This window comes from Anguilla anguilla, chromosome 10 (genome assembly GCF_013347855.1).
Source record: "Anguilla anguilla isolate fAngAng1 chromosome 10, fAngAng1.pri, whole genome shotgun sequence".
In the NCBI taxonomy this organism is placed as follows: domain Eukaryota; kingdom Metazoa; phylum Chordata; class Actinopteri; order Anguilliformes; family Anguillidae; genus Anguilla; species Anguilla anguilla.
In genome coordinates, this window is record NC_049210.1 from 14,626,481 (window position 1) to 14,641,180 (window position 14,700).

General features: G+C 45.9%; 2 protein-coding genes across 4 annotated transcripts; one reads left to right on the forward strand and one right to left on the reverse strand.

Annotated features, from left to right (window-relative positions):
* Positions 1–1,904: 1,904 nt before the first annotated feature.
* Positions 1,905–7,321, reverse strand: ccdc157 (coiled-coil domain containing 157). 2 transcript variants are annotated; one of them, XM_035379855.1, is made up of 10 exons: positions 6,886–7,321; positions 6,550–6,718; positions 5,622–6,318; positions 5,224–5,301; positions 4,936–5,105; positions 4,437–4,613; positions 3,956–4,124; positions 3,512–3,651; positions 2,847–2,905; positions 1,905–2,519 (listed from the first exon to the last, which is right to left on the reverse strand). In XM_035379855.1, exons 1-10 carry the CDS (start codon positions 7,131–7,133, stop codon positions 2,267–2,269), a joined length of 2,160 nt encoding a protein of 719 aa, XP_035235746.1. In that variant the 5' UTR covers positions 7,134–7,321; the 3' UTR covers positions 1,905–2,266. The 2 variants fall into 2 exon arrangements, with proteins under 2 accessions (XP_035235746.1, XP_035235747.1); XM_035379856.1 differs by having other exon boundaries at positions 2,330–2,514.
* Positions 7,322–7,350: 29 nt separating this feature from the next.
* On the forward strand, positions 7,351–14,652 carry sf3a1 (splicing factor 3a, subunit 1). 2 transcript variants are annotated; one of them, XM_035379853.1, is made up of 16 exons: positions 7,351–7,460; positions 7,552–7,656; positions 8,216–8,325; positions 8,551–8,764; positions 8,958–9,215; positions 9,345–9,419; positions 9,528–9,678; positions 10,047–10,243; positions 10,638–10,752; positions 11,005–11,312; positions 11,807–12,049; positions 12,664–12,871; positions 13,023–13,183; positions 13,568–13,669; positions 14,014–14,085; positions 14,246–14,652. In XM_035379853.1, exons 2-16 carry the CDS (start codon positions 7,606–7,608, stop codon positions 14,345–14,347), a joined length of 2,367 nt encoding a protein of 788 aa, XP_035235744.1. In that variant the 5' UTR covers positions 7,351–7,460; positions 7,552–7,605; the 3' UTR covers positions 14,348–14,652. The 2 variants fall into 2 exon arrangements, with proteins under 2 accessions (XP_035235744.1, XP_035235745.1); XM_035379854.1 differs by having other exon boundaries at positions 7,383–7,656.
* The last annotated feature ends 48 nt before the right edge of the window (positions 14,653–14,700 follow it).

The window sequence follows — 14,700 nt, forward strand, 5'->3', positions numbered from 1 at the left end:
ACAGCAAACTGTGAAATGCTTTTTTTTTTTTAAAGGTACTAAAAAAACAGGCCAAGCATAGCCTGCAGCATACCCAACAGCACACCCAACAGCACTTACAGCAAAGAATATATATTTAAGTGGAAATTTTAACGGTGTAAGGATGGACAAGAGATCTCTATGTCAGGAAAGGCCTCACTTTGTTCTGTGTTTTGTTTACTCAACATTTAAAATAATTAGTTATCCATGCTCAGAGAGAAAAGACAGCAGGGACTCAATACTGTCTCTACTTCTCACCTACCGAGTTGTCATGGAAACCTCCTGCAAAGGTACTAGGGAAGACACGAGTATGTAATACGTGGCAAATTGCATCGCCATTGTCCCCGTGCCACGAAAGCTGTGAAACTGTGGAAGGTCGTGTGCTGCGTTGATTACTCAGCACCAAGCATTTATGCCGCTTTATTAAGAGCACCTTTCCTCTGAGCGATGTTCTATTTAAAATCATTATTCGGGTGCGTATTACCTGATAACCTGATTTAATATCTGATAATATGTATTCTTAAGCATGAAGATATATTTTAGTTTCTTTAATTTTTAAAATAATGAATATGTCCTAATAGGAGTTTCTCTTAGCAGCTGCAACATGGGAGAAACCCTTATAAATAATGCATCCATGTACTCCCACCCCAAGTTATTTTTCATTCTCTTTATATTTTCTGTCTATATTTTCTCATTTTTTTCTTTCTATTTTTTAAATGTTTTCTATTGACAGTGTTTTGTTACAGGTTCCGTAAACGTTAGATTTCAGCTTTCTGTGCAATATCCCACTGAAACGTATTTCCATACTTTGAATAATGTCATGGTACTGTAGCCTACTTGGGTCTACCGAGTTTTGCCGTTTGCCTGATTGGTCCAGGATGCCAACAATTGAAAATGTATGGGAAATTTCCTTGGGGTCTGTGTTTAGTCATATCATTAAACGGTTCTTACGTCATGCTTTAGGGACAGAATGACAGCTTGCGCCAGCTGGCATGTTAGCAGTGGTAACGCCAGTGATGGCACATAATGGACAGTGAGCTGTCAATCACTGACGTATCTGAACCAATCAAAACATTTTGCGTCCCACAGTAGAACAAAAATGATTGGTTCAAACCGGTGAGTCATCAGTACCTCACGATAGCTGCACCCATTTTTGTTACTTGAAGCCCCATTCTCATAGTACTAGATAACACTCTATTCGTTCTGTCAGATAAGCTTCTTGTTGTCCAGCATGTAGAGCATATGCTTTTTCGAATAGTATTGCATAGTGCTTTAACACAATTTGTCCGTAAAATAGAATTTTTGTCATTATTCCAGCTGAGAGTTTTATCGTTAGTTAACAAATAAATCCATATTCATTTGTTTTGTAATGTACGTTTTGACATTTGCGTATGTTTGTCGCTATTTTATAATTGTGCGGTCGCGCATTTCCATGTTTACAAAACTCACGTGGTTTGAGGAATTTGTAAGATGTTCCAAAATCGTTCCAAAAGGCTTCATGCTACGACAGAATAAATGAATAGTATTAAACATTTCTGAATTGTAACCAGTATTTTTAACTGTGCCTAATTTTCTTTGCTTTCAGTAGCAATCTCTTTGGTACATCCCACTGCCCATTTTTACTAAATCACATCATCGCATTTCTACGTGTTTCTTGATTAAAACGCATCCTTCTCATTATCACTATAAAAAATAACTGTTTTGGCAGGGTAATGTGGGCTATTACTGTAGCACGGGTGACTCCTAGTGGCCACTTTCCGCATTCAATTTATGTAGATTGTCACATTTACTGTAACCAAAAAGTAACCATTAAACTGTTGAAGATAGAACTGGTGATGTGATTTTTAAAAAAGAGTCAAAAACATTTTGCTTAGAGTGCCTCAATTTTAAATAAGAATGATATAATAATTTTTGATATGCTCAGGCAGTTTCTATAGTTTATTATACATATATGCATAAAAAGTACCAATGTATGACACATGTTGACTCACTTATGGAATTGTATAATGTAATTCACTATTTTATAAAATAATACATTACATTTTAATACATTACAGTTATACATTTGCAGATTTTTCTTAAAATTGACGTGGATAAAGTGTGTATCTGGACTGTCATCCACTGAGCATAGAAAGAGACCAGCTCCTCAGACTCCTGAAGGGCTGGGAGTCTCTGGTATTGTCACAAGGCCAGTCAGTCAACCTCAGCTAGTGCAGTTTAATTTAGGTCTCGGTCGGCAGCCATGATGTCACTTCTTCCGGGGGGGCATGTTGCCAGCACGCACTCGAGCCGTGTTGCGTGCTCTGGCGTAGGTTCTGGAGGCGTCCTCTTCGGGAGGGAGCAGGAGCGCGAGGGTCTGCTGGTGAAGTATTTTCGAGGACGAGGCCACGGACGCCAGCGATGGGGCCTGGCCCCACAGACCCGCCATCTCCGCGGCTCTAGCCAGACTGCTGCCATCCCCCAGGCCCTGCTGCTTCTGCCCCTGACCGGCGGAGCCTTTGCTGCCGTGGAGACAGGCGGTGAGTACGGACTGGCTAACTCAGCGCTTCAGCACAACGCGCAAATGACTATGAGCTGTATATTGAAAGACATGACTGTATTATTATTATTATTATTATAATATTAGTATTACTAATAATAATAAATCCATATAAATGTATCATATGCTGACAATCAAATCACTGCCAGGAGTCAGAATTCCTGCATGAAGCTAGTGCAGAACATAATTTATTTTCTATTGAGTGTCATTTTCAGCATCATGTATGTGTGAGGTGTGATGTTTAATGAGCGAGTGGCGTAAGTTGCTCCCGTGTTCTCCCGTGACTCACTGTGAATTGTGGCCTGCTCTCAGAAGAGAGGGGACTCCCAGCTGCTGAGGAGAGACCGACTGCAGAGAGGGAGCAGGTGACAGAACATCAGTATTGAGGCTTTGATGGAAATGTGCTACGGTTAACCAAACCAAAAGGCTGTGCGTTCAGTTTTGCTCTTGGTTTACCTTTGTACTTATCCTGCTGCGGTACATTAACCTGGATAAGTAGTTAGCTTAAGTCACAGATGTCAAACTCCAGTCCTGGAGCGCCACAGTGTCTGCTGGTTTTTGGTTTGTTCTCAGCACAAGTGTTTACTTTTACATCATTATTGGCAAAGGAATCCACACACCTTGTTCCCAAGGCCTTAATTGGCAGCCGATTGAAAGGAAACCACAATAACCCGCAGACACTGCGGCCTCCTTGGGATTCAGTTTCCTCGGTAACAAGCCCTGTTGCTTGCCTGCCGTTCTGCACTGCTGACCAGTGTTGACATGATAACTGCCCATGGTAAATATGTAAAAATGCAAGCCGTGAAAGTTGCCTCGGGTCAGTTTATAAGTGATGAGCCAAGATTGGCTGAGTGACGTGCTCTCCTTTGCAGATGTTATATTACTGTATTTAAAGCATGTTCGGTGCAATTAGTTTTCCCCTAATCCTGCAGTGCTGTTTGTCCTGCTGCTTACCCGGAGGTCTCCGTGCTCTGCCTTCTCCTTCAGCTTGCCCAGGCTGCTGCACAGGGTGGCATTCTGCTGCTCCAGAATCCTGATCCGCATGCTGTTGGCCAGCAGCTGCTGCTCCATATCTTTGAACACGTCGCCCGTACCTGCCGGAGAGCAGAAGAGCAGTCAGCGGGAGGCGGCTCTCGCATGGCTCGCACACTGATCCCCTCTGTCCATCAAAGCAAACTGAGCGCCTGTGGCACACCCAATATAACATCTCTCCTCCCACCCTCACATTTTCAGCTGTGGTAGCAAAAGCACCTGGAAGCTGATTATATTGGGCAACACAACACGCACAGCAAATGCAACAGGGCTAAGGCTAATAGAAATGCAGCGTTGGAAAAGGACTGATGGAAATGATGGACAGTGGTAGGCAGGAACATGGGGCGGGGCTGGGGACAGTCTTACTCTGTGGTGATCCGTGCGCCAGGGCGCTGAGCTCAGGGTAGGCCACCAGCAGCCTCTCTCTGTGGCTCAGCTCCAGCAGCTCGTCCTGCAGCTGCAACACGTTCTTCTGCAGCTCCTCCACCTGGCTCTGCAGGCCCTGCTTCTCCTCCTGCACCGCTGCAACCAGGGCCTAGGGGAGGACACCGTAATGCTGCAAAAATGCAGTATCCTGCAGCACTGCAACCAGGGCCTAGTGGAGGACATAGTAATGCTGCAGATATCTGGACATAGTATGGTGGTATGGACCATTTCAGTATCCTTCACTGCTGAGGTATTTACTGAACTATGTATGGTGCGCTGCAATGTAAAGCATAACACGAATGAAGCATGTCGTTTATTGCACTGTTTTGTTCTTCTGTTTCGTACTTGTACGCTGATATGTACTTCTGTATGGCGCGCTTATGCACTAATGCTGTTCACTGTGACCTGTATGTGTGTGTACCTGCTGTTCTGCGAGTTTATTGTTGAGTTGGTCCCTCTCCTCGGACATGTGCGTCAGCTTCTCCTGCAGTTCCTCCTTGGCCTCCTCACTCTCCCCCAGCCGTCTCTGCACCTCCTCGCATTCCCGGTCCAGCGCGTCTACTTGCTCCAGCATGGCCTTCTGCTTCAACTGCACAGACTGCGCAGAAGCAGGAACAAGTTCTGAAGGTGACGCAGGCAGGCAACCACACACACACGCACGCTCACACACTCACACAAACACACCAAACACACTGCAGCGGCCTGGCTAATGGGAAGATGGAAGACGCTTACACAACATACTTAACCTGTCTTAGCCCTAAATTTGATTTTTAAAAATTTACTGAAAAGCATTAAATGGCCTGTTAACAAATTAGTATAATGTTTCCATGTGATTTAACTCAGCATGCAGTTTAGACCTTCTAAAAAGAAGCGTAAATTCATCTGTGTCCAGGTCTCTCTGGGGGTATGAGTGTGCTGACCTCCTGCTGACGACAGGCACTTTGATACTTGGCGCACTCCTTGTCCAGTAGGGTCTGGTTGGCCAGCAGCTGCGCATCCAGAACCCGGATCTTCTCCTCCAGCTTTTGAATCAGCTGCTGGTCTTCTTCTCTGGCGTTCACATCCTGTTGCAGCCCATCTCTCGCACTCTCTGCCATTAATACAGCAGACACTCAGGCACTTCAAGGATGAAATACTCATCACTGATTGATTCATTCATCTAAGCTCTGACAGCAGCTGGATATGAATTGGGGACATTGTGTCCTTACCGAGCCTGTGTATCGTATCTGCCTGTGTATTAATTTGTGCCTGAAGTTTGGAGTTCTTCTTTTCCAGAGATTTGATACCTGAAAGGCATCATAACATAGTTGGGTAAGTGGCTCTGAATAAGAGTGTCTGCTAAATGCCTGTAATGTAATGCACTGTAGTAACTCTCTGAGCACACATATAGTTACTGACATGGCATGTGAGGTGTCATAACTTGTTAATTCACTCTACTACTGCTGCACAAAGCATGCATAGGAGATTCGCTTTTTTAAATTAAGAAGGTTGAGTGAAACAACAAAGAAAACTATGAGAGGCTTCGCTTTGGCATCACTATACTTGGTTTAAAATGAAATGCACCCTTCAAAGCCACGGTTCACGTTCTTCCCGGTCAAACCCTCACATTTCTTCAGCTCCTCATGCTGCCTGCTCGCCACCTCCTCTTTCTTGGACTGGGCCTCCCGCAGCTGGACATCGTGCTCCTGCAGGCCGGCCTGGTACTGCGTCCTCTCCCTCGCCAGCAGCTCCTCCGTGGCCTCCAGCCGCCTCCTCAGCTCATCGCGCGCCTCCTCCAGCGCCACCAGGCTCTCCCGGAGTGGCTGCACGGTGTCGCGCATCTTGGACAGGTGCTTCCCCACCCGGCCCAGGTCCCGGCGCTGCTCGGCGGCCCACTGTGCCACGTCGGTAGCCGACAGGCGGCCCTGCTCCAGGGACTCATCCAGCGCGGCCAGGAAGTACACGAGGGAGGAGGGCAGGCCCTGGCTCTGGCACAGCCCCACCAGGGCGTCGCTCACCTCGCGCAGGCTGGTCTGCACCCGCGCACAGGCCGTGCAGGGCACCAGCGCCGACGTCACCGTCTGGCTGCTCACTGTGCGCGTGTCCGTGGAGATGTGCTGCTGCGCTGCTCTGGGAGGGGTGCACATTCTACTTCCTGTTCCTGAAGAGCTCTGCTGGGGTACGGAGGACACTCGCTGGTTGGGGTTATTCCTGGGGCTCTGTTGAGCGGGGGCCGACTGGCTGTGCATTTTCATCTTACAGCCGGCTTTCATCTGCTTGCTGGCCTTCTCTTCAGAGGCTTCTTCATTCTCTTTTGACTTGTCCTAAATGGACAGAAATAAACTTCATGCCATGATATTGGCATGTTTGATATACAGTGTAGTAATACATACTCTCTATTGTCTGCAGGGAAAAATGATAAGCCTTGATGAATAATAAATGCGTTCTTCTTATTACTATTATTCATAGATTAAATATTATTATAAACAATATTGTTGTAAACTATGCAAAAACAAGGACTATGAGACTGGCTGAGGGTATAATTATATACAGACCTGCAGAATGCTCTGAAGTAATCTGCACAGTAGGCCCACATTACTCCAGTAGCGTTTGGCCACTAGGCCAATGGACCCCAGAGCACTAATTTGGATGCGTGAACTGTTCTTCTGGCCACCCAGAACCAATTCTGCATGGGAATTTAAGCTCTGTAGCAGCAGTACCAGTCTGGTCCCAGAGCACAGAAACACAAGCAGACACAAAATATTAACAAGAATTTACAGATAAAGAAATTTCTCAAAATGACCATTGAGGTTGTTTAATCATTTTCTACTGTAACTTAAACACATTTTTCTTTTATTTTCCACCATCGGTCATCTAGCTAGCTGTTATACCTGTCAATCACCAGCTCTAGCAAAACAACGTGAGAATGCTGACTGAACTCTTCATCCCCTTCAACGAAGTCATACTGATCTAACAGCTCTAACATGTCCAAATTGCAGGATTGCTTGTCAGGAAACTTCCAGGAAGGGAAGCGGACAGGGCCAGTTTTGGAGAAAACCTCCACAACTGCGCCTTGAAGATCTGTGAGATCTCTACGAAGACTGTCAATGCAGTCCTGACGTCCCAAAATATTTGTCATTTTTCTCGCTTTAATCGTGGTCAAACAAACATGGTTCCCTTCATTTCATGGCTGGAAAGATTTCCGAGGAGAAATCTTATATTTTTTTCTAGCAAACTAATTAAACAATACTAGTCATAAACCTAGCTAGCTCAAACTAGCTAACGTTTAACATTCCCAATGTATTCAACGAGCTGTTGCCTTTGTTGTCAGCTGGTTACTATAGCGACAGAACAACAATTCCCATTATGCTTAGCGAATATGTTTCCGGAAGTAAATAGTTCTGTTTCCTGGTTGTCTCCTGCGAATTTGGACTGAGAAGGGTCTGAAGTAGTGTTTTGTTTTTAAGTAAGTATTTAGCTAAAGTCTATAATCGTTTTGTGTTACGCCAATTCAGACGTTGCAGGAAACTTTGACAAGGAAAGTGTTTTCGTTTCAGCACTTGAAATTTAGTGATTGAAGAACACAGAGACGGTCTAGTCTTGACGCAGCCATGCCGCCTGGGCCTGTTCAAATAGTTCAGCCGGAGCCCAACAACAGTAAGGTAAGTTCTAAGTAACCGGCTTGTGTTGCTGGCTAGGTAGATGCACATTTAATCTGTGTTAATTTGTTTCTTAATTGTACAGTAAATTTCGCATGTGTACTGTCCATTCTACCATTCTAGCTGAATGCGTGATTTTATTGTATAATAGTGTAGGCCGTAATGGGTTTTTGACCATTCCGCCATTTACTTGCTAGCGCAATGAATGTCAGGGTAGTTATAGCTAGATTTAAATAAATGAACAACTAAAGAAATAACAACATATCTTGTCAGATTTCCGACCTTATTTCGATTGTGCAAAAAATATTTGGCTATGCCATTGACGGGTGAAAACGCTGTTAAAACAGGCCACGTATGCGGCAAGTGTGAGCAGCTGCTAATTCAGCTAGCACTTTTAAAGAAACTAAATGCTGATGTCGGCCAAGAAGTAGGCTACAGTGTATATTAACAATAAACTGCTCAACTGTGTAATAGCTACTTGGACAATAATGTAATTATTATCCCATGTATAAATAGACAAGTTGTGTGTGGCGCTTCTTATTGTTAATCAATTCATTTACAGGCCGACGAACCAAAAGATGAAACTCCAGCTACAAAGCCAATCGTGGGAATCATTTACCCGCCCCCCGAAGTTCGGAACATTGTTGACAAGACCGCCAGCTTTGTAGCCAGGTCCGAGCACCAGTTTAAACGTACATTATGTGATTACCTTGATAAATGATTAGAGTAATTTACGTACCTTGTACCCACCTAAATGAAGACTCATAATTCCGTACTGTATACAAGAGTACATGATCGTAAGCATATACTTATTTACCATTTAATGTGAAAACTGCCTGTTTTTTTAAATGAATGTTTTCTGACAAAAGGATCTTTCCCCCTCTTCTAACCTATTAGAAATGGACCAGAGTTTGAGGCCAGGATCCGGCAGAACGAGATCAATAACCCTAAGTTCAACTTTCTGAACCCCAATGACCCCTACCATGCCTACTACCGGCACAAGGTCAACGAGTTCAAGGAGGGAAAGGCGCAGGAACCCTCTGCTGCTGTTCCCAAGGTCATGCAACAGCAGGCCTTGCAGCAGGCCCCCCAACAGCAGCTTCCCCAGAAGGTGGGCCCCTTGGACCGATCGTACACAAAACAACATGGATACCCTTTGTCCAATTGGCTGATTGCTTTTGTTGGTTCACGTCATTATGATATGCATTGATGCAATTTCTAGTGATCTTTTCCACATTATCAGTTTAGAAACAGGTGGTATTTCACTGATTTTACCCTGCTCCTCTCCTGTTTCTGCTGGGCAGGTTCAGGCCCAGGTAATCCACGAGACGGTGGTGCCCAAGGAGCCCCCGCCAGAGTTTGAGTTTATCGCTGACCCGCCGTCAATCTCAGCCTTCGACCTCGACGTGGTCAAGCTGACGGCCCAGTTCGTGGCCCGCAACGGCCGGCAGTTCCTCACGCAGCTGATGCAGAAAGAGCAACGCAACTACCAGTTTGACTTCCTGCGGCCTCAACACAGCCTCTTCAACTACTTCACCAAGCTGGTGGAGCAGTACACCAAGGTACAGGGGTCTCACATTTGGAGAATCTGAACTTGGCAGTCATTTCTATTAGCATGTGAATGTTAGCTTCGGAATGAGTACTTCAAGGTTTTATTAAATGTATGATGAACTGTGTCTGTTGTGCTCCAGATCCTCATCCCTCCCAAAGGACTTCTGCTGAAACTGAAGAAAGAGGCGGAAAACCCCAGAGAAGTGATGGACCAGGTGAGGTTTCACACAAAGACCGGAACCCTGGCTCTACGTAAGATTCGCGACACAAAGCCCATCGTTATAGTTCCTGTCAATTTCACGTGATTATTTTTGTGTTTTTAGGTTAGGTACCGTGTGGAGTGGGCCAAGTTCCAGGAGCGCGAGAGAAAGAAGGAGGAAGAAGAGCGAGAGAAGGAGCGTGTGGCCTATGCTCAGATTGACTGGCATGACTTTGTTGTGGTGGAGACAGTGGACTTCCAGCCCAATGAGCAAGGTATTCACCATACTCTGAGATTTGGTTTAGCAGCTCTCTGAATGTTCCCTGTTAATGTAACCAAAATTAAAACCGCCATCTCATGCAATGTAGAGATTAACCCGTTAAATTCAGCATTAAAATGTCAACTTTGCAATGACAAGTTTTTCTGTGGTGCTTTATAGTGGCAGAGGAAAAAACTGAGTTGGTTTTAGAATGTTTCCCAGGCTACCCACCAAGCACAGAACTGGGCTGGGAAAACCCTGAGCTTCTTTCTTGTAATTTTCTGTTTTCGTACTTGTTTGTGTCTGTTAGTCAGAAAGGCATAATACTGTCTTTGTGGAAACAGACTCTGGGTTAAACCTCTCTTCCCTGCGGGGGCTCTCCAGGTCACTTCCCCCCTCCCACAACACCCGAGGAGCTGGGAGCCCGCATCCTGATCCAGGAGCGCTACGAGAAGTTCGGAGAGAGCGAGGAGGTGGAGATGGAGGTGGAGAGCGAGGATGAGGAGGACGACAGGGAGGACCGTGACGAAGGTCACCCCTCGCAGCCCGACCAGGACACACAGCTGCAGGACATGGACGAGGTACAGGGGCTTGGTCACGCTGAGGAACGATTACAAAATATTGCACAATTTCTCAGCATTAGCATCTCCAAATAATAAAAAAAGTCCTGAGGGCTTGCAGACTAGTTGTCTTCTGTGGGTTTTACCTCACTGTTGACTGAAGTAGTGTGAGCTGGGGTGAAGTAGTCAGTCACTGGTTCTTGAATGAGTGAATCGGAGGAGTATGTACATTTCAGCAGTAGCACTCCTTGCATTTGTGCAGTAGGTATTGCTGTGAATCTTAGTGCTACTTCCAATTCAAAACTTTTGAGAAAACCTAGCTATATTCATTTATTTTTTTATGAACAAGCATGCAAAAAAAAAAAATGATTTGATGCCTTAATTCACGTGCAGTTTTGTAATTTTTCTTCTCCAGGGCTCTGATGATGAGGATGATATGAAGGCACCTCTGCCCCCAGACAACCCCATGCCACCCCCTTTGCCGCCAACCCCAGACCAGGTCATCATCCGCAAGGACTACGACCCCAAAGGTACGGCAGTGATGGGCGCTGAGAATGCCAGCAGTCTCCATAAGTCTTTTATTATGGCTGATATTTCACAGATGCTTTCGGTAGGAAATGTTTTGCCATCAGTAAATTGACAGAGGGTACAATTCAAAATTACAGATGCCGACAAAAATTCATAATTTACTGAAAAATATAGTTTAATAGAGACCAGGTGATTGTACGTGTTGTGGCTTATCTTAACTGGTTGTTGCTTTGCTTTTTTTTTCACCTGCGCAGCCTCCAAGCCCCCAGCCCCCGTGGCCACTCCGGACGAGTACCTCATCTCCCCCATCACGGGAGAGAAGATCCCGGCCAGCAAGATGCAGGAGCACATGCGCATCGGGCTGCTGGACCCGCGCTGGCTGGAGCAGCGGGACCGCAACATCCGCGAGCGGCAGACCGAGGACGACGTCTACGCCCCGGGCCTGGACATCGAGAGCAGCCTGAAGCAGCTGGCCGAGAGGCGTACCGACATCTTCGGTGTGGAAGAGACGGCCATCGGAAAGAAGATCGGGGAGGAGGAGATCCAGAAGCCGGAGGAGAAGGTGGGCGGTGGCTGCTGGTGTTGTGCTGGTGTTCGGCCCAGGGTGTGGACATGTGAAATGGGGTAGTAGTAGTAGTAGTAGTAGTGATGAGTAATTGAGCTTCCATGTTCTCAATATAGAGTGGAGCTGACCATCACTGACTTGGTTGAACAAGTCTTCAGTTTTTCCATAAACAGCAGAACACCAATTGGTTCAAATTGGTCACTGACAAGATATGGTAGCTCTGCAGAATTTGATGAAACCACCCTCTTTGCCATCATTAACATGAAGGTATAGGAGTATGGAAGATCATGGTAATCTCTAATGGGTTAAAAGAAAAAAAAGCATGTAAAACCTGGTTCTAACATCTGTTCTAATTAGTGTCAGTCCATTGCATTACTAGATGATAGAAAACTTTTTCTCTGAGTTGAATCCAACTTTTAACATCGAGTGGCATCCTGCATTGGCGATGCCATTCAGAACAGTCTCTATAACCCTTCACCCCGCTCTTATAGGTGACCTGGGACGGGCACTCGGGCAGCATGGCACGCACCCAGCAGGCGGCCCAGGCCAACATCACCCTGCAGGAGCAGATCGAGGCCATCCACAAGGCCAAGGGGCTGGTGCAGGAGGACGACAGCAAGGAGAAGATCGGCCCCAGCAAGCCCAGCGACATCCCCCAGCCCCCCATCCCGTCCTCCGCCCCCAGCCTGCCCAAGCCCTCCCCGCCCATCACCTCAGTGCCACGCCCTCCTCCGGTGCGTTAACTTTTTCATTTGGGTGCTTGGTTTAACTCGGCAAGTTGGACAGCGGCTTAGCCTGAGAGTGGTACAGTGGTAGCAGCCCTGGATGAAGTATGCTTTTGAAATAATTCAACACTCTAGATCCTGGTAGCATTTTAAAACCCTCCTGCTAATCTCTGAAAATGTTCTAAGAAATATACTACCAGCCAAAACACAATAATATGGAATTATTTTTTTTTTCTGAATATTGGTGCTATTTCTTTTTAAATAGTCTGTCGTGTTTTACTGGTGTCTAAAGAGTTCAAACATTTTTCATGATTATGTAACCTTGGTCTGGGGGGGAACATGACTTTGTTGCTCAACAGATTCTTAAGAGGACTATTTTTATGTACTTGGCTGACATTCTTATCTAGGGTGCATATACTTGAGGTTAAGTGCCTTGCTCAATGACAGTACCCCACCTTGAGATTAAATCGGCTCCCTTTGGGTTACAAACGATTTTTTGTAACCTCTATGCTCCTTTCCTCAAGATGAATAGATCATTATTACTGTCACTGCTCCACTATAATCTATAGTGCATGGCGGCACTTTGTTTTGTTAATCTCACCACTTCTGTTCTGTTTTTGCAGATGCCCCCTTCTGTGCGCCCCACCCTGCTGTCGGCCGTGCCCGTGCTCCCGCGGCCCCCCATGGCCCCCGTGGTGCGCCTGACACCCGGGCAGGTTCTAACCCCCATGCCCCCCATGCTGCACGCGCCTCGAATCAACGTGGTGCCCATGCCCCCATCAGGGCCGCACCTCATGGCCCCCAGGCCGCCTCCTATGGTGGTTCCTGCAGGTGAGCAGTTTGGCAGTCGTGATCCTCTTGCCTGTCCCACGCAGTGCTTGCTATTGGATTACTTATGCATACGGGTCATTGTATTTGTCATCCATTGAGTCTTCTAAAGCAGAGGCGGTGGTGTTAAATTTCCTTCGTGTTCTGTCCCCAGCCTTTGTTCCCGCTCCTCCGGTTCCACAGCCCCCGAGCTCGGCCCCAGCGCCCCTGCCCCCCGCTCACCCACCCCCGCCCCACGACGACGAGCCTGCAAACAAGAAGATGAAGACGGAGGACAACCTGATGCCAGAGGAGGAGTTTCTGCGCCGGAACAAGGTGGGCTGAGGAGCTGGTTGAAGGGACGGCTCTTTTGTGAGAGCAGTTACTTATTCTGCCTGTGCCTGACTCAAGGACCCGATAAATCGTCTTCAAAAGCTTCATGTTCTCATTTTAGTTCCTGTAGAACGTAAATCAGGATCAGGAATGTGTTCTACTGAAATTGGCTAGGGAGTTAAAAGAGCTTTGGTGAAGCATTCATTTGCAGGGTTATTGAGGTTGTTTTCATTTAACTTTCTTGACAAGCCGTTTTTGTGATATAGTCAACTGTCCAATTTTTATGGGTCTTGGATTTTTGGGGAATGGGACCTTGAATTGGTAGCACAGCTAAGTATGGAAACCCTGCTGACTTCTCCCCCCCACCCCCACCCCTTTATCATTCAGGGCCCTGTGGCAGTCAAGGTACAGGTGCCCAACATGCAGGACAAGACAGAATGGAAGCTGAATGGACAGGTGCTCAACTTCTCCGTCCCGCTCACAGACCAGGTAAGAGCCGCCTGCCTTCTTCTTCCCCACAGCCTTTGTACCCTGATTGCAAAAATGTGGACCACTTCTCTACTCAATTCTCTTATGTAGGGCACTACAGTGCTTCCCTTTGAGGAGCATTTGCATTGATCTGGGATGCATTCGTGTGCTCCTAAATTTTTTCAACTTGGGAGTGCATGTGCTCCTTGGGAAAAATGTTGGCATAGAGCCCTGTTATGGGTTACTTTCATGGGTTACTCACCATATCAAAACTCAAATTGCTACAGATTTTTCACAGCCAAAACTGTGATGTACATGACCCAATTTATGTGTTTTGTCAAATACCAATCTCCACCTTCCTACAGGTGTCTGTTATAAAGGTTAAAATCCACGAAGCTACAGGCATGCCAGCAGGAAAACAGAAACTACAATATGAGGTGAGTGACCGTGTGTTTAAGGTTCCAAAGAGCCACCGTACTTAAATGTTATATTTTTCTGCTTTGACTCTAAGCTCTGAATCTGATTATACATTGTTTTTTTTTTTTAAGGAAATTTGTGCATTTGCAAAAAAAATTTATATTATCTGTTCATCTCCAGGGTATTTTCATCAAAGACTCCAACTCTCTGGCCTACTACAACATGAACAATGGCTCCGTTATCCATCTGGCTCTGAAGGAGAGAGGTGGCAGGAAGAAGTGATCACACTTTCCACCCAGGAAAACCGCTGATGGAATACAATCCATTGATCCTGTCTTCTATCCTGTAGAAAATGTCATTGTGAACACTCACGTAATGAAAAACAATGTCGTGCATTAGAGTAACTCGAATTGCGTTTAGTGAACGAGATCAGCAGTCTGCCGTTTCCATACAGACTTTTACATGATCAAAGGAAAACTAGTACCTACTGTGTTTAATAGACTTAAGGAATAATAAGGCAAAACTGTACTCCTTGTCTTTCTTTAAATGATATCAAAAATAAAGTAAATACCCGTTCAAAGCGTCTATGCGCTCTTGTACTCGCTATCACTATTAAATAAAATGGACGTTTTAAG

Bases quoted from the DNA above. Each gene is read 5' to 3' on its own strand.
- ccdc157 (XM_035379855.1), bottom strand. From the start codon at position 7,133: ATGACAAATATTTTGGGACGTCAGGACTGCATTGACAGTCTTCGTAGA. The intron at 5,302-5,621 runs GTGAGGGTTTGA...GATGCCTTTCAG, and splicing joins GCATGAGGAGCTGAAGAAAT to GTATCAAATCTCTGGAAAAG. The intron at 2,906-3,511 runs GTAAGCAGCAGG...CCCTCTCTGCAG, and splicing joins CAGAGCACGGAGACCTCCGG to TCGGTCTCTCCTCAGCAGCT.
- sf3a1 (XM_035379853.1), top strand. From the start codon at position 7,606: ATGCCGCCTGGGCCTGTTCAAATAGTTCAGCCGGAGCCCAACAACAGT. The intron at 10,753-11,004 runs GTACGGCAGTGA...TCACCTGCGCAG, and splicing joins CAAGGACTACGACCCCAAAG to CCTCCAAGCCCCCAGCCCCC. The intron at 12,050-12,663 runs GTGCGTTAACTT...CTGTTTTTGCAG, and splicing joins CAGTGCCACGCCCTCCTCCG to ATGCCCCCTTCTGTGCGCCC.